This window comes from Sander vitreus, chromosome 12 (genome assembly GCF_031162955.1).
Source record: "Sander vitreus isolate 19-12246 chromosome 12, sanVit1, whole genome shotgun sequence".
Lineage (NCBI taxonomy): Eukaryota > Metazoa > Chordata > Actinopteri > Perciformes > Percidae > Sander > Sander vitreus.
Genome location: NC_135866.1, coordinates 28,226,784 through 28,252,474, shown reverse-complemented (window position 1 = coordinate 28,252,474; position 25,691 = coordinate 28,226,784). Strand labels below are relative to the sequence as shown.

The 25,691-nt window shown below is 41.5% G+C and overlaps 1 protein-coding gene across 5 annotated transcripts in view; it reads left to right on the top strand.

The window, feature by feature from the left end:
- Positions 1 to 25,691, top strand: part of LOC144527143 (disco-interacting protein 2 homolog C) — a 240,869-nt gene that overhangs the window by 151,800 nt on the left and 63,378 nt on the right. For all 5 annotated transcript variants that reach the window (XM_078265043.1, XM_078265041.1, XM_078265042.1 and 2 more), the window contains exons 6-9: positions 5,369 to 5,518; positions 8,539 to 8,658; positions 11,942 to 12,139; positions 22,585 to 22,676. In XM_078265043.1, coding sequence (XP_078121169.1) covers positions 5,369 to 5,518; positions 8,539 to 8,658; positions 11,942 to 12,139; positions 22,585 to 22,676 — 560 coding nt within the window. The remainder of the gene's footprint in view (positions 1 to 5,368; positions 5,519 to 8,538; positions 8,659 to 11,941; positions 12,140 to 22,584; positions 22,677 to 25,691) is intronic.

The following is a 25,691-nucleotide window of genomic DNA, read 5'->3' as shown; positions in this document are numbered from 1 at the left end:
ACGTCTGGTTGAGTGCAGCTCAAACAGACATCCCAGATGTTGCAGAGACAGAACGTACACAGTGCTACAGTAATTAGCATGCCTGTGCTGTGTGCTGTACTATTGATATGCAGTCCATGCCTGGATAAAAAATTCTGTTTGGTCTCGCTGTCTTTGGCTCGGTGCTTTGCTGTGAATTATTTCCCCCTCCCTCTCTCTCATCCCTTGTTTCTTTATCCTTCCACTATACATCTTTCTTTTTCTGACTCGTTCTCAACCTTTCATATCACTTTCAGTTCCATCTTAGTCAGCGTTAGTGGCATGAATGGATAGACGAGAAGTAGAGGATGAACTTTTCCCAAAACATCTCTGTTAGTATGCTGCATTTGGCCTTTAAGTAGGTTTAGAGAGCTATAGACAAAAAGAAATGCAGATATCAATCAGTACACATGGAGGAAATGAAGCCACAGAACGTAGACACAAAGTTAGATTAGGTTGCTGTTTTAAAAAGAGACAATACAACTCATTTAAATCTAGTAAATTGAATTTAAAGTAGTATTTTCATCATGTGAATGTGTCTTATTTTTTCAGTGTAGATTCAGATTGAATTAATAACTCACTACAAATTAAGTATGGTGTACATGATGTAGATATTTCTCCCCGAGAGAGAACAAGCGTTGATGAAATATTAAGTAAGAGGGAGACTGAGAGATCAGAGCCAAAACACATCTTTGTTCTGTCGCAGGCAGTTTGTTGGTTTTGTTTCTTTAAATCCTGTGACTACGTTTACACGCACGCAATATTCCGGTTTTTGCCCTTACTCCAAAAAAGACGATATTCCCACTAAGACATTTACATGGCTAATGATAGTGAATATTCCCCTAATATTTCTGTTTACGTGCAGCCATGCAAAACCGTGCGAACAAAGCCTTCCCCTTTCATTCCTTCAACCTTCATGTATAGAAGTAGGTGTGTTGTAGTATAGATGCATGCATCTACAGCCTAGCAAACTGTTGGCTGGTTGGTTTTGTGTACCACAACCATAGCAACGCACAGAGCTGACCGTAAGCCGTAAACAAGCAAGAGGCCGTAAACTGTCACAAACTGCAGTGAACCCCCCAATTGAGACGCATATTCCAAATGCATTATACATGTCCAAAGACTGCTTCTTAAACCCTAATAATACAGACATATCCAACATGTCTTACTCAGAAAATGAAAAAGGCCTTATTGGGAATATCCAAACAGCTGTTCACAAATTCGGAATATTGTCATATTCTGAATAAAAGTGGAACATTAGTGTTGGCTGAATGGGAGCCAATCTCTGCAGTTATGTTCAAAGAGTGGAGGCTGTTAGAGCAGCAGATTGATGCTCATGGTTTTGGAATGAGATGTCCATCACATCTGACTGTGACCACTCTATTAGGTACACCTGTCCAAACTAATGCAACTGTTCTGCCATAAAGTCGACTTTTATGATGCCTATCATGTTTTTGTTGACACTGTCATAGACGTGTCAATTTAATTATATGTTTTAGCATAAAGGTTGTAGTTGGTGTTGTACTGGACTGCAATATATGCAGACATCATTGGATGAAAACATGCACTCGTCTCCGTGTGTGCATGACTGAAATTCATTCTTTAATTTCAAAATGAGAAATTCAAATCCTCTAACCTCTTCTCAGCTTTTGAAAAGAAATTAAAGAAATCCTCATTAGTGGATTCCATACCAGCCTGATGACAGAGTGGTTTCTTTTGTATACATGAGCCGCCCTTCAAAATAAAAGCATTGATATGCAACTTGCTCTGCTGCGTTTTCCCAGCGGGAGCTGTCATGCTGTGAAGCGCGGCGGGCTGAAGGAGTTTGAGCCCCTTTATCTTCTGGTCCTTGACTTAAGCGGTAGAGCTCCCTGATGGATGCTGAGAGGAAATAAGTGAGGGTTCCTCATCTAAAGTGGCAACCTCTCTCTGCACCCATTTCTCTGAGGTTTTAGAAGTATAGTATAAATCAAAGAGGCTTGATTTCCAATGCAGTCAAGTGAAAACGGTCTAACTCTGTTGACGAATTGTTCCGGTTCTTGAAATTTGAGTTTACCAAAGCCTTTAGATTCACAAAGTAGTGTAATATATGATTACAATAGTAAATAAATGTCTGAAATTACATTTTGTTTTTTGAGTGTTGTCGAACATCGTTTGGACGCACCGGTGCGTCTTTGGTTCTCAGAGGGTTAAATATGAAGTTGGCGTGCAAAAAATTTTTTTTTGAAAACTGAACAAGGTAAGATCTATTTTTGTTGTAGCAACAGGCTTCACATGACTTGGATTTCAAGCATTTCATCTACACCACTTCCCGTGGTCATGCAAAAATAAAACCTTAACTTTTCTCCATTTTAAGGCATTTCCCATCCCCATGAGCTCTGTGGTTGTTGTTGTGCATCCGAACCTGACCTCTGACCTCCAGGGATCAGTTATGCATGAGTTGAAAAGGTTTCCTAAAAGGCAGAACTTGCACACGATGAACCATAGAAACCCTTGCAACCCCGTAACCTGAGAACATAAGATCAATCTTTACACGCTCACATGTCCTGTTGATTAAGAAGATGGAATATCAGTCCTCCAACCGGCAGACGCCCGCCCACCAAGAGCCTGGGTCTGTCCGAGGTTTCTGCTTAAAAGGAAGCTTTTCCTCGGCACTAAATGCTTGCTCTTGGGGGAATCATTGCAATTGGTCTAGAACCCACTCTATCTGTAAAGTGTCTTGAGATAAACCTTGTTAAGATTTGATACTACAAATAGAATTTTATTGAATGCAAAGGAACAGTAAGCGACACCAACACACGTCCCCTTTTTTTTAGATTCACCACACATCTTTCTCCCTACGTCATTTCATGCTCCGACCACTCAAAGTAAAGGTTCCCTCGGGCAGAACAGTAAACAGCGTTTGATGTTGTCGAACAGCATCTGAGCCTCCTGAAAGAGGTAAATTAGAAAAATTTGAGGCATGATCGGAGCTTTGAAACCCCAAGCGCAACAGATACGCTGGAACACAATCTAAATGCAGCAAGAAATATGTGGGAGAAACAACCTTAAAAGACAATGTTCAGGTGGGGTGTTGATGGAAATTGAGTCTGGGTTTTTTTTCCCCTCAGAGAAAAGCAGGCAGGCGTCGCAGTATGCGGCGGTGGGTAGTGTGCGAGTTAACTTACGCTGCTGGTTCCGGTGGATTTTCTCTCAATATTTGTGAAGTGTGTCAGATCACCAAGGCCAAAAACATCATTCTTTTGAAACTTTCTTTGCAGGAAGTCAATGATAGATCATCCAACCTCAGACACTTGTGCTTACTTCTCGCAGTGTGTTTAAGATGCTGCTTGTATAAATAGTTTGATAGATATGTCCGTTAGAGAGTAGCATTCATTATTTATGAGTCTCAGGATAAAAAAAAACTGTATCTACAAGATGCTACTTCAATTTAGCTGCAAACTGAATTCACTTTAATCCACTTTTATCCAACTTTAGATTTAATAGGAATCCGTTTCTCTTTTGAAGTTACTGAGCATAAGAAACCCGTCATGTTTATTCATTTATTATGTAAGCACCAATGCTTCCTATTGTTTTTGCCCTTAGACTAGTTTGCTAAAGAGTTTGCCTTTAACTTTACCATTAAAGACTCTTCTTATTTTCAACACTCACAGTTCAACTGGCACTTTTTAAAGCTTGTACACCTCAACTGCTTACAGTTTTGTTGTGTAACTGTTAAGCATAATTAAGATTAGATTACCGCCGCTTGCTTGTATGGAGAGTTATTTCCTCTCACGCAGGTGCAGAACGTACAGTACGTGGTACTTGGCCGTCAGCTGTAGTCTCTGTGATGTGTTCCAGTGTAAATTTTTGGCGAAGACAAAGGCGACGCGACGCTACTAGGTCCTGGCCGTCGGCTTGGTTTGTCAGGGCCTTTAAGGCTCAGTTATACTCTGGAGCAGACGCATTCCCGGACAGCTGCGGTCACAGTGACGAACTGGAATCAAAAAACGGCCCTGGCATTTGCAACACACCGGCCCTATTTTTGTCAAAAACCTAGCTTAGAAATTGGTAACTGCCTTCCGAGTGAATTTTTCCACGCACCTCGCCGCACTACAATCTTGAATATTTGTATGCATAAAATAACCAAATCAAAATTAACCAAAGACATATTATCAGTAGTGGCCCATAGGAGTCCATAGGGGGGGTGGCCCTTCTGGCATTTGCCCAAATTCCAGATGACCAGTCCGTCACTGGCTGCAGACCCCACGAGCAAGTGGCAAGCATAGTAAGACTATACTTTTTTAGCAGAGAACAAAAAATTGGCGGAACACGGACGTCCCCAAGAGTCTATGCACATACCCTCTGATGACGGCATTTACGCCAAGCGGACCTTAGCGGACCGTATAATTTCGGCTTTAGGCTTCAATTGACACCTCAACTGCTTTCAGCACCTACACTTCAAAAAGCACCTGAACTGGTTTCAGCGATTGCACTTCAACTGAGACACCTGCTCATTTCAGTGCTTACACTTCAACTACTTTCAGTTCTTCTGCTTTAACTGTTCCTGCCAAATGGGAAATAGTTCATTTTTTTACACTGTTTGCAGTGTTTACAACTGCAATTTTCAGCACAAGTGAGCACATTTAAAGTAAACTTTTCCAGTGTTCTGATCCAACTCATGGTTTAAAGGTCCCATGTTGTAAAAGGTGAGATTTCCATGTCTGTTTTTAATATAAAGCAGGTTGAGGTGCTATATAAATACTGTGAAAGTATCAAAACACTTCCAAAGAGAAATGCACACAGCCGAAATTCAGAAACTGTGCCTTTAAACGAGCCGTCAGGACTTCTGTCCGGTTGTGCTGTCACAACTATACTGTATATAGGTAGAAAGTGCTGCTGCAGTGCCGCAACAGTCATTCCCCGGCTGCAATGACGGTGTAGAGACGCTGAGAGTGCAGATGCAGAAGACTCAGGAAAGACTGACCAATCAGAGCAGACTGGGCATTTTTGGGAGGGGGGATCTTTAAGAGACATTTCAGACAGAGGGTGAATACAGGTATATTCAGACAAGACAGTATGAGAAAGTTTTTTTTAGAAACCCGTAATACATATATGAACCTAAAAATTACCATAATATGGTACCTTTAAAAGTCTTTATTCCTATTATGTATTATAACAGTGGGACATCTATTTGAGCTAACTACATAATAACACCAAACTCTGTCAGCTATCTGTCTAACTGGTCCTCATTGTAAGAGCCTCCGGGTAACAATGTAGACTCTTACTACTACTAGGATGTGTTTGAGTGTGGGGGAACTAACCATACCTTCCTTTCCTCCTCGATCCCACCCGTTTTCTCACATCCCAGAGAACCACTCTGCCCCTCCAGATGTCACCGGCTACACCAACAACACGGCCGCCGACGACATCCAGGTGGAGAGAGCCCCGGGCGCCGGCACCGCGGCCCAGAGACAGACGCCCAAGTACGGCAACGCCGAGCTGATGGAGACCGGAGACGGTGAGTAAGGGATACCATCTGGGGAGAGGAGTGGCAGGGCAGGGAGAAGCAATAATGATGGTAACAATAACTAAATATATAAATATAAAGACCAATATTCATTCATTATCTTCCATGATCTTTTTCATGCAGTGAAACTTAACCCTTGAGTTTTTCTCGGGTCAAATTTGACCCGTTTTTTTTATATCAGAAATATGGGTTTCTTACAACCAAGTTGCCCAAAAATAACTTGGATGCATGCATGTAGGTTGTATGGAACCCAAACAATGTTCTTCGCAGGTCAAATCATGATTACTTCCATTGAATTCTGGTTGTTTTATTCAATTTCATAGAATTTAAGATATATTTTTTTTAAAACCGTATCCTGACTAAACTTTGACATGAACTAGTCTGTGATTCACTCAACATCCTCTGATCTTAACTATTAGTCAAAATATTTCATAATTTCAGCTTTTTTTCAAACTCAAAAATTTGGTTTTATGTCAGGTTTGTTGACCATGAATAAAAAAAGCGTCGTAAAGAAGGACAATTTCTTTTTTAAAAAGCGCCAAAAAAAGACAAAGAAGTGGTGCGTGATCACAGAAGGCTTGTATTATGTGGACGCGCCGACAGTTTTGTTGTCATTACTTAGAATTCCTCATGGGGGCGACAGAAACTATCTATACTACAAACTGTAGCTTTAACACAGATCTTAAAGCATAACTCTCGCCAAAATGCAACATAGGGTCTTTTTATGAATGTACCCGAGTCAAACTTTCGTTTAAAAGCATAATTAGGACGGAAGTGCCACTTTTAAGATTTACCGTATTTTCGTTTTCGGTCAAATGGCCTTTTGAATGGGAGAGCTAGCGGCACTATTATGATTGCATCAAAATCAAGGCTCGACACAAGTATCTGGACCCAGGCCATAAACCTTGTGTTATGAATAAGTTTTCTAGTTAGAATCAAATTGTCTATTGCTCAATAAATTGTAAGTGACGAAAAAATATCGTTGAAAACAAAAAGAACGTTGAAAAAAGCCGTCAAAAACTTTTTTTAAAAAGGCAAAAAAATATAAACCCCCTTCCCCCCTGACAAAATATTGAAAGGAAGTGACTGAAAAAAGCGACAAAAGTTATTAGTCATTAATCAGACGCGGTGATGGATGGCGAAGTGGACGTTGAGATGTTGAACGCAGCTCACAGCGAAGCAGCTCGACGGATCAGTTGCCAGAGTTTACAGATGGGAGCTTATTGCCGTGATTGGCTGAAAGAGACGCAACAAAGGCTGAGGCTCTCTTTCTCTCTCTCTGATAACACGGGAGAGGATTTCATCATCTTTGTATTATGTTGCTCACAATGGGTCTCAGCCTTTTTGTTTTCACAGATTTGGATTTTTAGGTTTTTGAAGGATTTAACCTTTGACTCACTGTGTGGGAATGATTTCTTTTGCCCCATTTGTCCTTTGTTTGGAGGCATTGCACAGGCCTGTAAAACAATGCATAATCAAATTCCCGCCTGCCAGAAATATTGTAAAATGTCCTTGCGATCATCAATATTATTTTGTACAGAGCAAATGTTGCGACTGCAACACAAACCCCGCAGATTCCAAACCAAAACGGCTCAGAAGTGTTTTCAGATTTCTCCGGTTTAGGGGCTTGGAAACGCCAGAGCGAGGTGAATGCCAGGGTCGATTCTAGGATCAGACCTTTAGGGGGGCTCAGCCCCTATTGAGAATGTGACACAGATACAGTGTCCCCCCCCTGCTAAATCAGTAATTTCACTGAATAGCAATAAATATATGTATTTATTATTATAACAGAGGATAAATGCAAAATATTGAACATACGAAAAAACTAAGAATGTCCCTTTATGGACTACCAGAATCAAATGAAATGATAATGAGGTGTAAACAATAAATAAATAAAAAATAAAACTTTCCTTGACTGGGTTACAGGTGCATAGCATCCTCTGTCACTAACAGACACGTTTGCAAACTCTAACTTGAAGCACTAAAATTGATTTAAAAAAAAAAAAAAAAAAGAATGAATTTGTTTTTTATTATAATTTTTAGGGGGGCTGAGAAGGGTCTAAAATCGCCACTGGTGAATGTGAGGTGTAAACCTAGCAAAATATATTTGTTTTTAAACCAAAACGTAGCAATGTAAATGTACTCCTGACTGTTACCTGCAGAGACATACACGACCTGCCTCCACAGGCTTTTACAGCTCACCGACTTCTTCATGGTCCTTTTGCCAACGCTCAGTTATGTCTTTGGCTCGGCCAGCTGCTCCATCCAAGTCTGCCAAAACATCTATTTTCCTCCAGATCTCAGCACTTAGACATCCATCCCACACTCTGTCACGGTTTGGTTTAAAATCGGCCGCAATGAAAGAGCAATTTGAACCTCTCTCGTGTGCTGTTTCCACGTCTCTGCCATCACAGAGTGGCATGCTGAGCGCCAGCAGCGGGTTCTTGTTGATTGCTCACTCGAGGGAAAACGTGCCACTTTAATGTAGATTTCAAACTTGTGGATGTTTTTCTTTATCGGAGATGAAGCAGCGGAAGGCACTCAGGATATCGCTCAGTGGAATGTGAAAGTGACGACTACTTCAACAGGTGCACCTGTGAAAGCACATTTAGGAGTTTAATATGGGACGTGTGTGTGTGTGTGTGTGTGTGTGTGTGTGTCTCTCTGTCTGTCTTTGTGTGTGTGTGTGTGTGTGTGTGTGTGTTTGCGTGCGTCTGTGTGTCTCTGTGTGTGTGTGTGTGTGTGTGTGTGTGTGTCTGTCTGTCTGTCTGTGTGTGTCTGTGTGTGTGTGTCTCTCTCTGTCTGTCTTTGTGTATGTGTGTCTGTGTGTGTCTCTCTCTCTGTCTGTCTTTGTGTGTGTGTGTGTGTGTGTGTGTATGTGTGTCTCTCTCTGTGTCTTTGTGTGTGTGTGGGTGTGTGTGTGTGTGTGTGTCTCTCTGTCTGTCTTTGTGTGTGTGTGTGTGTGTGTGTGTGTGTGTGTGTGTGTGTGTGTGTGTGTGTGTACTCTGCAGGTGTACCAGTCAGCAGCAGAGTTTCAGCCAAAATTCAGCAACTGGTCAACACTCTGAAGAGACCCAAACGGCCACCGTTAAGAGAGTTTTTTGTCGACGACTTCGAGGAGCTTCTGGAAGGTAATAACTTCACTCACTTTTTTTTTTTTATATTTAAAGCTATATTTTAAGCTTTATGACAACAAAGCAAAGAAACATAGATTACAAAGAGAGCAGAGTACAGTATCTGCCAGTTTTAGTTTTTGAATTATTCTGTATATCATGTATACTAAATATTTTGCTGACCATTTCTGAATGCATGTGAAACACTTGTAGATTCTCTTAATGGATGTTTTTTTTAAATTCTTTTCTGTGCGTCTGACATCTCTGGGTTCACTCGTGAAACTTGTTTGAGTGTAATTCATCACAGTGAACGTCACTTGTGTTTCATAATGTTTTTCAGCGGTAATTCAATGTGAGTGCAAATTGATTTCAAATGTCTCAACTACACAACAATGATGTCACTTTGAGAAAAATGAGACTCGATGTGCACTGAGTTGCATGCGTCAACTCTTACAGTGTCATACTGTGCATAAATAAATGGAAAACAATAAACAAAATGCGTCCAGATCTGTAAATTCTATTCAATTATACTTAATTGTCCCCTTGAGGAAACTTTTCTTGGGCCCTGGCACTGACAATCTTTAGCCATACTTACAATAACAATAAAGAACAATAAATAGAAACAATATGACGTGATTAATAAATAGGAACAATAAAAACAACAAAAATCCACAAGTCAACAAAGTGCAAATCAATGAAATCCACAGGCCACATAAACAGAAGATCATGATATTATTGCATAACCCAGGGCTTCTCAAAGTACGGACCAAGGTCCGCATCCGAAACCGGACAGAAAGTCAATCCGGACCCAGCCCGTGAACTTTGAAAAAAAAGCTATAAAAAACCCAGACAAAACATTGGAAAGAAGTCGATAAAAACGTTGAAAAAAAGACAACAAAAACATACTTTTACTGCATGAAGCTCGAAATAAGACGGTTGGGTACTGGTACCGAATTTCATGTAACGGTTTCCAAATCGGTACAAAAGTTGAGCAGGAAAACCGAGAACTGCCAACTCTGACCTGGAATAAAAATCAGATGCGCACCTGTGAGTGATACATTGAAGAACCCCTGGCATAACCCATACGGCATCAAGAAGCAATGTAACACTTTATGTTTGGTTTGTACAGTAAGTTTTTTAAGACGGTTACTTGTGATGCTGTGAAATGGGCTTAAACACGCAAAACCAGTGGAATGGTTCTTTTAGGAACTCGTCCTAGTTCGCCGACACATGCAGTTGCTTTTCCACATCATAATTTCCCAGATAAACATTTGTATAGGTTGTCCCTTTCCTTATTGGTGCCATGTCATTTCTCCGGCGCTCCATTGTTCCGACCTCTCAATAACCCGAAAAATTCCCTTTGGTCCTACAGCCCACTAGTCCGATGTCCACCAGCGATATTACAAATCCCACTATGGCCACGCCAAGACCCACCCTTCAATAGCATTTATTGGCCAGCCGTCCATGCTTACGCAAGGTAACGTAACCCCATTTGTACAGGTCCTATCCCCTGACCAATGGGCTATCCTAACCTTAACCACTCGAGGTCAAATGCCTAACCCCAACCAATCGAGCTGCTTCGTTGGGCGGGTCTTGGCGCAGCCATAGTGGGATTCGTAATTTCGCCACCAAAGGGACTTCGGACTAGTGGGCTGTAGGACCAAAGGGAATTTTTCGGGTTATTGAGAGGTTGGAACAATGGAGCGTCGGAGAAATGGGCAGTCCACTCCTTATTCACCCATGTACAGAAAAATACTTTGCACCCCTACAACGTGAGACAGGTGCATCGTAGGGGGACAAGCAGGACAAAAGTTGCAAAGAAACTGCCGCACACGTTCTAACTTGCAAAAAATATATAAAGTTACATAACAGTTCATTCAAATGAACATAACAGTAGACAACGTTTCGGTACTAGATCTTCAGATTTTGCCTGAAGATGGTCTGGTACTAAAACATTGCCTCCTATTAAACTTTATATATTTTTTGCAAGTTAGGGGGCTTTTGGTCCGGACTTTCAGACTTTTCAGTTTGATCCGAACCAAAATTCCAGGTGTGGCCGTGGTACTGAGAGCACAAATGAAGCCTTTAAAAATCTTATTTCAAAACATCTTATTGCACACTCTAGAAAGGATTGAACCATTAGCCCCCCTTACTTTATTTCAATTAGACATTCAAAAGATAATACATAGAAAAACATTTGATAACATGGACAATGATCCACACAGCTGAATTACTGGAGCCTTGTTAGAGCTGCCTTTCCCTAATGTGACAAAGACGGAGACTAACTGATGAATATTTCTTTGTGTTCCCAGTATCACAAGCTGCAGAGACAGAAGTAAATTCATAATTTAAGCATGAATAGCAAATGTTGGAAAGACTAAGCTTGGTATCAACATGGTATTCCGCTTAATTAAAAGTTAACTTCCTTCCAAAGATCCGTCTCCGTGATACAGCATCCACCCCGCCGAGGACGACTGGCACGTGGGTGCGTCAAAACATTGTTAATTTAGTGTCTCTAATAATATTTCAGCAATAATACAGCGCAGATATGTGGTTGAGATATTATCGGAATTGGCAGAATGTCCGCTTCCACGTCCTTTTTATAGGCAAGCCAAGCGTCAATCACACGGCGAATACGGAGACAGGGAAGATGGCTTGTGACGCTCGTCATCTGTCTCTCTCTGTATTATTGGTGGACCTGTGTGTCCGTTGTCCGTTTAGCTAATCTAAAACCTTTGTTAAACTCAGTTCAAGCGCCAAAACAATTCAGCCACATGAGTCAAGGTTTGTTTTTCACAAGAGATTCAAAGACATCGAACTTCAACTTTTCAGCTTTAGGGCCAGACTTTCCTATGACCATTGCTCTAGGACAAATGTGGGCCTCACTATACAGAAAGCTGAGTTTGTTCTGAACATTTTGATATAAGATATCAGGTTATATGCAAATACCCTTAAAGGTGAACTCAGGAAGACACGTATGAAAAAATGCCCTTGGACCTCAGAGGGTTAAAAAGAGGGTTATTTTTAAGGCCTACTGTCATAACTCACATACAGTAGGAAGACTTTGACTCATAATTAGGACAACATAAGTAAACCATGGAAAGTTTAATAAAAAGAATAGTGCTTTACAAATGTATTTTCTATCATGTATGTGTGCATATAAATATCATGTCAAAAGTTCTTCCAGTTGTGAGAAACTGGAATATGCTCTCTGGAGGCTGGTTGGCATTAATTGTTAAAATTGTCAAGAAACCTTAAATGTACAAACTCTTCGCTCTCCTCTTCGTTAATCCTCCTGCAGTCCAGCAGCCAGACCCCAACCAGCCCAAGGCGGAGGGGGCCCAAATGGTGTTGCTGCGGGGCGAGCAGCTGGGCGTGGTCACCAACTGGCCCCCGTCCCTGGAGGCGGCCCTGCAGAGGTGGGGTACCATCTCTCCGAAGGCACCCTGCCTCACCACCATGGACAACAACGGCAAGCCGCTTTACGTGCTCACCTACGGTAAGCAGAGCCTCGCTGCATATTCATTGGGTCGGGAAACCACAGGGGGGGGTCACTCTGGTAAGGGGCGCGATAGAAGACAAAACACTTTTCAGCTCAATTGTATTTTTTTTTCTCTCTAGCTTTGGGCCTTTCTTGTGAAATAGGTGAATTGTTGTAACTTTGCAATGTAAACTCCCCGATTGGGACCGTAGTGGCTATTGCCAAATTTTGGGATTACAGGGGCAACTGAAGGAGGTAGGAAGTATTTGGATTTGGCAAATATAACCAGGTTCTCCATTTTTTTCTTCTACTGAAGAAAGAAGCCAACTTTCCCGAACACCGTCAGCCATTCAAATGCTGCTCAATTAAATTGTCTAAGTTGTGATTGATATTAGGAATTATCTGATCAGTAAATGAGCAAAGAAGCTTACAGATCTGACCAGACAGTTGTCTGTGCTGCAGATGTGTGTGTTGAAAATGGCATCATGTCCTCAGTGAGTTCATCCTGGATATCTAATTGTTAAATGAATCATGGCTGTGTTTGATGATTAGTCTCCAATATCAACACATTATGGATCAAAAATATGAATCTGAGCCTGCTCGATTTTCTGTCAACAGTTGATAATGAATGCTTCCAGTCATTTTTTGTTGCAGTTGAACTATATGCATCATGAAAAAATGTGTTATCTCACATGAAAACATACATATCTGACAGCCCACATAACTTTCATATCAATCATCATAGTGAAGTTGTCAATATACCGTCATGACATAACGATCAATACTACAAAATTGCTTTGTAACATATGAATACAGCAGGTTTTTTCCTCCCAATTGCTTCCTGTTTTTTCAGCACATACAGTATGTCTGCTCTCATGAGCTGATTAACTGAAGCACCAAACAATGTTTAACACCCGCTGCGTGAGCATAATTCCACTAATGGCAGCCAGACAGGGCGCTAAGCTCATTAGCATAAGTGTGAAAATGAAACTTTCAAGAAAGCCGCTCTGCTACAGAAGGAGGGAAAGTGTTTGTTTGTTTTTATCCCAAAGGCCCAGATTTCCAGAATATGCTTTTAAACAAGTTATTTTATTTTTAGGAATTACATCCTGAGTGACTCACTGGACATGTCTGTGTAGGTCATACTTGTGTTATTCCTTTTGTGCGGACGGGATTTTCACTCCTTTTTACTTTTATTCATAGAAGTTATGGCTGCATAACATGGACGATGATTTTGTGAAATCTGAATCATGTGCTTGTTTCTTCAATCTCTGGACTCCTTTAAGACCTTTAGTTTGGATCCCAAAGTGGAATGTTTGGCACAGATAATGACATCTGATCTGCGCTTGGATGGTTAAAAATAGGGCCCTTAGACTTAGGACAATATGAAACATGTTTGATTTTGTATGACCATGATCTAGGAAATCCATTCGCATCACAAACCATCCCCTCGTCACAATCAAGTGAAAAAATGTGAACGCATTTGTGGTAATTTATGTAGTTAAAGAAACTACTTGTGGGGGATGCTATATCAACAGGTGAAATCTGACACTGCAGTATATATTCCTACACCAGAGGAAACGACTGCCTTCCACAGAAGTATAAACCCACCATTAGTGTTTCATCTATCAGAAAACAAAGTCAATGTAGCGGCGCGAAGTGAGCAGACAAACACACAGCAGCGCTGCCATCGTCCCAGCTCCCTGAACACATTCGCCGCAGCTGAATCACATCACGTACCGACTCCCGCTTCAGTTCCACAGTTTAGGTTTGTATTCAAATTGGAACAAACTCTTTAGTTCACTAGCTGAGGGCTGCAGAGCCGGGTTGTTCGTCTCCCCGAATGACAGCGGAGACAATGGCTTCGGGTCCAGAGGGCGTGAAGAGATTTAGCCACAGTGAGCAGAGTTGCTTCCCTCAGGTTCTCATGAGTTTAGAGGCGGGCGGCCGCGCTGCACGGCGGAGAAAATGGAGAGACACCGAGAGGACACGCAAACTCACACACATTTACATCACACAGCCATGCACGCATATGCACAAGAGTTTAAAGACGTACTCACATCTTTTACTTCTAACTACAGTTTGTCCCAGAATGGCGGTGAAAAACACTTCAAAGTAAAAGAAAAAAAAGTAAAGTATTACCTATTAACAGTAAAACTTTTTCAAGTGTCAAAAGTATTCATTGTGAAGTAGAGTCGTAACTTTGGGTTCAACATTGGGTGGGGGGGGGGTTGAGATCTATCTAGGGCACACGTGTGAAACTCAAGGCCCCTTGCAGATTATGATCCGGCGTTCCTGGGACATGTCTGCATTAGAGGATGGATACCCGAACCGAGGTCGTCGGATCCCGATGGGTCCCAGGCCGGGTTCGGACAGATATTTAGAAATGATTTTCGGGTTCGGGTCGGGCTCGGTCACATCAGCGCTATAAGACATTCAACATTTTAAATCTAAAACAGCTTATTATGTAGGTGTGCGCCTGTGTTAACGTGAACTTGTTGCCCCGTGTGCGCTGATGCGCTCATCTGTTGACATTTCTGAATGCCTTCCTCCAGTTGCTTAATAAAAGCTTTCCACACAAACAAACGTACATGTGTCATTAGTATGAGGAAAAAAAAAGTGATTTTAACTGTCGGGCTCAGGTCGGGCTCCGACATGAATATCTTAATGCCTGTCGGGCTCGGGCCGGGCTCGGTTACTGCTCTGTCGGACGCGGGCCGGGCTTGGACAGAAAAATGTGGCCCGATCCGCACTCTAGTCTGCATGTATTGGAAAAAGCGCAAAAAACATCAAAAATGGGCTAAAAAAAAAGAGACAAAAAAACACCGAAAGCAACAAATGTCGGAAAAAGCGACAAAAACGAAAAAAGTATCCAAAAATTACTTGAAAAGGCGACAAAAAATACCAAACATTGTCAAAAAAACCTTGAAAAATGCACAGAAAGCTCAGAAAAAAGCAACAAAAATGTTTAAAAAAAGCAACAAAAATGTTTTAAAAAAGCAGCAAAAACGTTGTAAAAAGCTATGAAATCTTTAAAAAGAAACAAAAACTTCGGGAAAAGCCCAATTTTGAACCCCCGTAAATTACGCCTATGAGTAGAGTAGACTTTTGCAAGTTCATCATCTCAAAGTAAAGATCCATTTACAAGCTTTTCATCAACCTGTTGGAGCTGGCTGTGGTGTTTTTATTTGATATTGGAGTTTTAATTAGTTGTATCCCCATTTATTTATTTTTTTAAGATTTTTTTTTTTTTGGGGGGGGGGGCATTTTCAGCCTTTATTTCGACAGGACAGCAGAAGTCATGAAACGGGAGAGAGAGGGGGAATGACATGCAGCAAAGGACTCTAACACGGACCCGCTGCGTCGAGGAGTGAACCTCTATCTATGGGCGCCCGCTCTACCAACTGAGCTATCCGGGCGCCCCTGTGTCCCCATTTTTGAGGATTTTCATGCTTTCAGATCAGTTAAAGAAGAAAAGTATATTTAAGAAAGTGGGAAAGAAAAAAGGCTGGAAAGAAGGGAGGCAGAGAGAATATAATCAAAAAAAAGGAGAGGAAGTCGACTGAAAAAGAAGAAGGAAAACAGAAGGAATAAAAGGTAATAAGAAAACCAGAAGTAGAGGGAAAACGAACGGAAGTGAAGAAAGGGAAATGGGAGAAAAGAATGGAAAAAAAAATGTCAAAAGAGAAGCAACGGAAAGAGAAGAGGAAATAGAAGAAACTAGAAGGAAAGAACAAGGAATGGAAAGAAAGATGAAAATAGAGAAAAGAACCAAAGAACAAATGAAAAGTTAGGGAAAGAATGAAAGAAAATATTAATAAGGAAAACAGACAGGTGACATTAGAGACATTTTTTTTAAATTTAAGATTATTTTTTGGGCATTTTCGGCCTTTATTTTTGACAGAACAGATGAAGGCACGAAAGGAGAGAGAGAGAGAGAGAGAGAGGGGGAATGACATGCAGCAAAAGGCTGCAGGTCGGAGTCAAACCCATGCCCGCTGCGTCGAGGAGTAAACATCTATATATGGGCGCCCGCTCTACCAACTGAGCTATCCGGGCGCCCTAGAGACTTTTTTTGTTAATCCAGTGATCTCATGTTGAATGTAAAGGCTTAGGGTTGGGGTTAACTCTTTCATTCATTTCTCTCTCCACAAACTCTTTCATACTAAGCTGAAGTATCTCCAGGCCTCAGATGCATGTAGTGAAATGTAAATATTTCCATGTGAAAGGAAAAGTAGAAAAAAAAGTTGTAGTTAAAGAACAGTACACGCGCAAACATTAACCCAGACTCAACTTTATCCCTGCATCAACTGTCTGCAAATAGGCGTACTGTGTGTGTGTGTGCGTGTGTGTGTGTGTGTGTGTGTGTGTGTGTGTGTGTGTGTAAGACACCGAACAAACTGATTTGTGAGGAGTGAGCTTGCAGCTGATGATAAGGCGATATATGTGCTCACCAGACTGTGAAATGTGTTCAGCCAGCACTCAGGAGTCCCCCACCGGAGAGACAACAACATGGTGAGACCGTGTGTGTGTGTGTGTTTGGTGTGCGGTGCTGAATCTGAATCTAAATCTCTATCTTCCTTTATTTTCCACTCCTGCGGTGTCTTTCCTTTTGATGTCAGCCGACAAGGACAAACTTGTTTTATTTCTTCAAGTCGACTCGTCTCGTCCCCCCCTCCAGAGAACAAAGGGAATTCTTGATACCGGGTTCTCCCGCAGTCCTTAAACTCAACCCTCGCCACGCTGCACTGCAGATAACCTCACGTAACTGTCAGGAGAGAAACATCTTTTTTCTTTTCATGTTAAAGAAAAGTTTCAAACTAAAGTGTCTCAGGGAGCTTTGATCCTGACGGCTGATGTTATTTATCAGCAAATCATCAAATTGTTCGATAAAGACGTTTGGACATGAACATTTAAAGCTCTGTGTTGTGCTTTGATCTCTTTTTTGATTCTCCTCTGTGTGTACATTTGCTTTTGTTTGAAGGGTTTTCTCTAAACTACAGGTCTTGTTTTAAAGCTAGAAGAAAGAAGAAAGAACTTCATCACACCTTTCGCAACTCATCGCCACCTTTTAAAATGCCTTTTAATAAACTTCCCAGTAGAGCTGAAGATCTTTGCCCGAACCACACCCGAACCTTTTGCCCGAACCTTTGCCAGAACCTTTGCCTTGCGCTCCGGGTTGCGCGATAAATGAGCGGTCAGGTGATGCGTTTTGATTAGCGCGAAAATGGATGCTGAGGAGGTGAAACGGAGGCTGGCCTCTGGAGGACTTATTTTATTTCTTTGTTCCAACTTCCAAGTGACCTATAGCCTCCGTTAGTCATGAATAAATTATGTTAAAAACATTTATAAATAACTCATTCTTGACAAAAGGCAAAAGAGCTGTGTGCGTGCGTACATTTGACATGCACTTGTCGGGTTCGGGCCGAATTCTGTCGGGCTCGGGGCCTTGTCGGGCCGAACTTTTAAGGCCCGATTACAGCTCTACTTCCCAGGATCGGCTTTACTTACAAACTATTGTTAATATGTATTCATATTAAAATCAGGCTGTTCTCATGAACCATTTCAACGCATTCTCATGAACGGTTCATACGATATCATACAAAAATGTATGCACACAGATAAGTATGATATCTCACGAAAATAGGCGACCGCCGGTTGGTCACGTGACACCAGCTACAGAGCTCCGTAAGATGTCACCCGATATATCGGGTAAACTCGAGCCGAGTACAGGGCACTGCGAGCTGCTGGTCAATTCAACGGACATTACAGTTAAGTTTAAGCACCAAAACTAGTTAAGTTTAGGAAAAAGATCATGGTTTGAATTAAAACACTCCCAAATACCACGCATTTCCTGGGTGAAAGTCTTTTGTTTTCCCCTGGAATTGAACTCCGCACCATGGCTTTAAAGCGCTGTCTTTTATGACCCATTTATCCACCCATTGTACGAATTACAGTGCTTTACTTTTCGTAGCTATTTGTACGAATGGTTCATGAGAACAGCCTGACCATTCGTACATATAGCTACGAAAAGTGAAGCACTGTAATTCATATGTATTCGGCGTATTTAGTACTGTAAGCCCCACATTGACTGCCGCTGCGTAGGGAGGAGGTTGGGATGGATGGGTGGGTGGGTTATAAAATACAGGGCTTTTAAGAGTTTGTGTCCCAGAAGAAGTTAAGGGGAAAACACAAGACTGTCACCCGGGAAACTGGTGTTCGTGTCCCAGGAGTATTACTTAAAGGTACACTGTGTAGTGTTTTAAGTATTTTATTAGCTAAAATCAATGTCTTCATTCATAAATATGTCCTCATTGGTGTAAAATGAACTCCATTCCAATGATCTGACTTATCCTCGTAAGTGAAGAATTTCTTATCTGTATTTACATTGGACGGGCAAGTCCAAGGAGGCTTCCGTGTCGTTCCGCCATTTTAAAAAACTATAATCGCTGAGAGGGACATAGAGCACTAGCCTACCTGTCTAGCATTTTCGTTCAGAGCCAGCGTCACAGGACTGAGACCAGCTGAAACGGAGAAGGAGATCAGTGAGAGGCGCTTGTCACCGCCCCGGCAACATTTGAAAGCCTGCACTGCACTTTATATTAGTTCATAATGGAGGGTCATACTTATGCCGAACCACAGGAGAAGGAATCCTCGTCGCCAAAAAAGCGAAAATTGGAAGACATGTTGTCATAGCTTCTTGGTACATAACGGCTACTGTAGTTGCAACACGCATTTGAAAAAGCGAGGCGCTAGAGAGCACTATTCGTTTAAATGCAAAATACAATTTCACCGCTAGATGGGAGAAATTCCTACACAGTGTACCTTTAAGGGGACCGCTGTTTTAACCCAAACCACGATCTATTTTACTAATCTTAACTAGTCGCTTTGGTGTCTAAACTGGACTGTCATCGTCGCAGGTCGTCATGTTTTGTCTGCTGAACTTAACTGCAACCTCGGTACGAAGCCCTGTACCCGGTTTACATTCCCCTTTTCCTCGGCTAAACTTAACTATAACGGCCGCTAAATTTAACTGTCATGGGACTTGTCGGCTCAATTGGTCACGTGACCGGCTGGCGGTCGCCATAATTTCGTGAGATATCATACGAATTGTTATGCATACGTTTTCGTAGGATATCATACGAATCCATGAGAATGCGTTGCATTACTCCACTTAAGCTACAGTGTCTTGACCGTCTCTTCTGGTCTTTCTAGTGTAAAAAAAAAACCCGTTACTTGATGAACAGTGTACTGTTGACGTCTGTACTCAAATTCATACGGTTTTCATTTTCCTAAACTGTGAAGCTTGTATCTGTTACTCCTCTATATCAGTATCATAAAAAGAAAGTTGAAATGTATCACTCATTGTGTTCGAGATATTGTTCGTTGCTGAGTTGTTGTCATCCTTTTGTCAAACAAGATGGCTCAGTATGTGACCTACTGTCTCTCAGAAAGAACCAGTTTTCTCTCCGTTTTGTTCTCTGAGACATTTTCTGAGAGTAGCTGCGGCTCTCAAATGGCCAATATCTAATTTCAGCACAAAAGTGACCTTTTCAATTAAATTAAACTGGATGATTGGGCAGTTCCCTGCTCCTTCTCCTCAGTTTCAGAGGATAAAAGGCTGCTGGATGGGCCTTTCATGGGTTGGTTGAGTAACGTCATCCTAAAAAAAAAAAAAAAAAACAGACCTCTGCACAGAAACAATTACAACTGCAGCTCTCTGATTTGGACTCCTCTGCAGTTCAGCGGGAGAGATTCTTTCTAAAATGCCAGCAGGAATCCTCTCCTCTGAGTGTTGAACATGTTTTCCAGCTGGAGGAGGATGGCTGGTTTTCATCTTCAGGGTGCCCACTATTACTGCTGAAGGAGGCATACTCTTCCCAAAATTGATTCAGGGTCAGTGCAGTATCAGGCTCCCGCAATCCATGGATATCCAACCAGTCCTCCAAACCATACGACGATATAGGCTGTTTATTCCTACCCTGTAATACGACGCACAGGAGCATTTTCCATCCTCGTATCTAAGGGTCTTGTCACACCTGAAAGTCCAAAACAAGGTCTGGACCGCACTAAAGACCTTTACGTGACATACCTACGTCCCGTCGTCATCACATACAGTATGTGAGCCGCGTCTCCCGGTACTTGTAATTGATTGGTTTGTAGATGGGCTTCCCCGTCCTCTCGTATCTTCTCTCTGGTGTCTGAGTTTTTGTGAGTTATTTTCTGACTGCTGCTCTTCTCTTTCTTTCTTTCTTCTTTGTTTTGTTGCGTTGTTGAGAAGCAAGACACAGAGAACGTTAATTGGGTTTTGAGGAGCTGCAGCATTTATTGGAGACAAACTGATACCTACGCTGTGCATTTACTGCCACTTAAACAAGTAAACTTCTAATTTATTCTCCTCTCTGATAGCAGACATCTGAAGGTCATTGACTGTCCTCTGCCCTGCTTGGATGATCTTTATAGCTATCGCTGCCTTAAAATAGCCGAGAGCATACTCAACGATCCATTTGACCCTGAGCGCTCTCTGTTTAAACTGCTGAAAAATGAAAAACTGTCTTTATCCAAGAGCCATAATTAAACTTAATGCCTTTTGAGTTTTGAGTTTAAGGATGACTCATGCAGCGAATGTCTTGTTTGTGTGGTATGCCTGTGTTTTGTGTTTTAACTTTACTTTTTAAACTATTGTTATTGTGATTTTAGATACTTTTTTATGTATATATATATATTGTACATGTACAACAAAATTGGATGCAGTCCTCTCAGTGCAAAATAACAGTAAAAAGTGCAAAGCAGGAAAAAAAAATATATATATATATACATTCAATTTCGTTGTACATGTACAATGACAATGAAGACTATTCTATTCTGCTCTGAGTGCTGACACCGTCACTCTCTCTCTCACGTACACACTAAGCAATAAGCTTTTTCTTAAAGGAGCTCTCCGGGCTATGATAGCCTGACAGAGCATCCTGTGTTTGATCCAAAAGTCCGTACCATCCAAAAATAGCTTTAACACTAGAAAGGAACCAGACCATGGTTCAGTTTGATCCGGGCCGAGACCAACTCTTCTGGTCTGACCTAATTTCGTCTGTTTGGTCCCGACCACGGTCTGGGGGGGGGGGCTCCACACCTGTAATTTTGATTTACATCAAACTGAAAAGTCTGGACCGAACGAGGTAGGTGTGAACGCACCCTAAACCAGAGAACGTACCGGTCACAGTTTCAGAAACGTCGTTAAACGTTGGAACGGTCGCAGTTGTAACGTAAGTCTTTTTGGGGCACCACGTGACGGACATGGAAGTTTTAATTATACTCTTTGACAACTATGTTAAATTGGCAAAAGCCTGGCACATTTCCTGGGGGGCCTGGATCCGACCCGCTCGCCAAAGTTATACGTAGTGCGAGAACAGGCGGAGTGGGAATTACAGAGACCATTCTCCCTATTACAGTCAGAGTAGCATCAAAATGATTTTGAGGCTGATCTTTTAAGGTAAAATAGTTACATGTTGCTTTAAGTTCTTTCTTTAAATTACACTTTTTGATGAACTGTAGTCACACCTTCTGTCACTGACTCTTTGCCTTTCTTTGCCATTCATGTAGTTTTTCTCTCCTAATCGTCTATTTTCCTCATGGGATCCCAAAGCTTTCCTTTTCTTCAATTCATTAGCTCTGACAAGCATCAGAAAAACCTCATTTAGCGTGAAAAACAATGAGGAATTCATGCTGGATTTCTCATGCATAGTATTTGTGTCTGCCAGTCTGAATTATGGCAAAGGATGGAAATTGATTCTATTGTTGTGAGTTGCTGCATTAATGAACACAGCCAAATGCGCCTGGTGGGTGAAATGAAACCGATCGGAAAGATTATATAATAGACATACAGAAGTCTGTATAGAGCAGCAGGTATTTTGTCTGTGAAGTGAACATTAAGGACTTGTTTGTTAAATGTTTCTTTAAAAAAAAAAGAAGAGGTAATTGTTCCTAAAGCTGCATGAAATTAAAACTAGATACATTCGTCAAGATACCAAACTCTTTATCACGGTAATTATATACTGCTGTGGCCTGTATGACGTCCTCTAATGTGCGGTGGTTGTGTCTCTGTGTGTAAAGTATCACTGTACATGGATCCAATTACTCCACAGTCATGAGGCGGGTTTGGTTTGCTGGATGTTATGAAATCTTTGTGATCATCTCCATACCGGTCCACATGCGAGGTAAAATAATGAGTTTCAACATTGAGTGTCATGTCAATGCAGTAATTTCTTGCACATGGGCACTCATGAGGTCATTCTTTTTTTCCACCAAGCAGAGAAGAAGTCGTCCAACAAAGAATCTTTTTCTTTTCACAGGACACAACCTGTATCGATCATTTCAAACCTACTACAAAGTGTTCCTGTTTCCTCCCTGTAGTCTTTATAGCCTATAGTTCCATAATAATAATTCTTGTCATCTGCCTTTAACAGGAAAACTGTGGTCCAGAAGTGTGAAGGTGGCCTACAACCTGCTGCACAAACTGGGAACCAAACAGGAACCACTCGTCAGACCTGGAGACCGGGTGAGTAAAAAGAACACAACAAGTCTTCCAAACCATAGATGGTTTGTTGCTACCCTCTAATATGACCCACATGAGCATTCTCTGTCCTCATATTTAAACCAGAGAATGTAACGGTCACAGTTTTAAACAAGTTTACACTGTAAAAATGGTTGCAGTTAGGCACACAAACAACTTAGTTAACCGCTCTGAAGAAGGCTTTGTGCCCAAATGGGTCAGTGTTGATTTATTGCAATTGTGAGCCTGATTAAATAAGTGAAATGAGGGTACTTTGTCCTCCTTAACTTTGTGGAATTTGTGATGTGCTACACTTTTTGGAACATGCTTATTAGATTTTGGGTTTAGCACTCCACCAAGAATCTCCATTCAACTCACTACTTAGTTAAGTTTCGAAAAAACATTGTGGTCTGGGTTAAAATCAGACGTTACTTCAATTCTGGTGATGTACAATGTGCTGGAGCTCCGTTTCTTCCGTTAGTTCAGTAAAAACAACTCCCTGTTTACTTTTTTTTTTCAAACCCATCACTTCCCACACGCTCTTATGCATCGTCACCTTACATCCTGCTTTGCCCCTGTCATAAAGACTACGGCAACTAGAGGGCACCGCCACTATAAACGTAAATATGAGTCATAATTGCTGCTTGAACAAACAACTTATGTGGGCGTTTTTCAGGGAACAACAGTCTCAAAGAAAAGAAAAAAAGCTAATGATACCCATGAATTGAGATGGAGCGATGGATGAAAGCAAACATAACCAAACTATCTGCAAGGCTAGGTACCGCGAGAGGTGAATGCAGGGTTTCCCCCAGAAAAGTTGTTTAGCCCGTGGCAAGTGTCTTTTTTCGACGAGGGCCCGGTTGGGGCCAGTCACGGAGCATTAATTAGCCCAATAGTTTCCGTGATAACAGAATCATGGAAGGAATCGCGAAATTGAGAATTTAAAAAAGTCATAAGACAGATTTTATATGGCCCTCCATTATGCCAGTGCTTAAAGCTAACTGGAAATTTGAAAATAGGACTACATGTAAGTTTCCCACAGAGCCGCCCCACTGTAACTGTAGTTTAAAAAAATGGCTTAGGCCTGGTGGGGGGCAACTTACGCCGCCTTCACACTGGCACTTGAAATCAGCTCCGCCCCCAGTGGACGTGGTACTACACCGTTGAAAGCGTCGGAAGCGAGTAGAAAAAAAATGGCGGAGAGACTAGAACGACTCATTCTGTCAGTGTCCGAATGTCCAATTCTCTCTGACCTCTCATCTGAGGGCTATAGAGATATAAACAGAAAGGCTGCTGCGTGGAGAGAAGTTGCCCAGGACGTTGATCTGTCAGGTCGGTTTAATGTGATATAGCGGTATAATGACAATAGTTTGATGTCTGTTGCTAACCAACTTAGCCATAGCAGGTATCGTATTAACTGCCCTAATAACGTTAGGAAATTTTACATGACAACATATCGTTATGAAATAATTATTTATTTTATTAAAAGTTAAGAATTCAGATTTGTTTATCAGTACCATGGCAACGCTAACTTCCGCTCGGATTGTCGGATAAGAACCATCCGTTGCCTGTCGTACGAGTTCAACTTTTTTAACTCACCCGGATGATGATTTTTTTTCACACCACACTCTTTGCATCGGTTCGGACCCATTCGCATGCGATCTCTCTGCGAATCTCCATAAGAAATGAATGACTTCCGGTCATTTTGCAGCCGTATCTACTGTGCCAATGTGAAGGCCGCGTGAGGCCCGGTGGGCCGCCAGGCTTACAATACACTGGTGGAAACCCAGGAATGAGAAAGTTCATTTTGTGGTAATTTTGGCTAACCGACCATTTAACAAGAGTCAGCACTGCTGCGAGACATCGGACCTTCCCTCTATTGTCTCTTTCCTTTGGTATTAAAACACCACAGAGCATCTTGGTTTACTGACATCACCTCTCAAGATTTTTGGGTACTGGCCAAAAAAAAAAATCCTTGGCGACCCAACACATGGCCGTTACACAATGTTTTAAAAATGTACACATGTGTAGCCCTTCCCTTCTTTCCAGTCAGTATAATCATCACATCACACTCAGGGCCTCTCTAACCAGCACGCCACACGCCTCCACACATGATCAGACGAATACTAAAGTGGAAAAAGGTTCAGTAATAGTCCCACATGTTGCCTCGTGACACCCCTCAGCGTCTCTCTTCTTGTCCCTCTTTCATCCTTATTTTAAGCTCGATTTCCCGCTCTGTTGGAGTCGAGACTGGCACGATGCCAGTGTGTGTGGGTATTTATTTTTTATTTAGCCGGAAGGGTGTGTGTTTTTATCACTGTACAACTCCTTTTTCTTCCCACTCAGTTAGGATTACAATCTTTTCTTTTTACAGTTTTACTGAAGTTATAATAAGTTGCACACTTTACAGAGAAATAACTATTTGTTGTTTTTTTTTGACGGAGGGATTTTACATCTTGCAGGATGATGACAGAAATGGGTGTAACTGAGCGAGTTTTAAGAGGGCTGAGGAGATTTAATTACTCTGAGTAATGATCCTGAAATTGTTGCTTTATGAGTTAAAGCTTGTGTCATTTTATGTGGAAAAACAGTTCCAGGAAATGAGCCTGCTGAAGAATCAAATATGGTTCGTGGACGTGATGTCACTTTCAAAACCAAGACATGGAATTTCAGGCGATTGATTGCATTGTTTACATTTTTCATTGTTATGCCAAGTACAATATTTGTAAATGGTTTCATGAAATATATCGGGTCCATGTTCCAAAGGCAGAAAAACATTCCAAAGTTGTATTGACGTTACAAACAATTTGAATAATAACATTTGATTTTAAAAGTCATTTTTGCAGTCTAATTGCATATTAGCTTTGTATTGCTCTTTAATGCTTCTTCTGTTTGTGAGCAATGTTCTCCGTAACAGTTGGAACATATTAGACAAACTTATTGTGAAATATTAAACCAGAACAGTGCTGTTTGGCGTCCATACAACAATGCATATGGCATCTTGACAGCCTCGTACGTTAT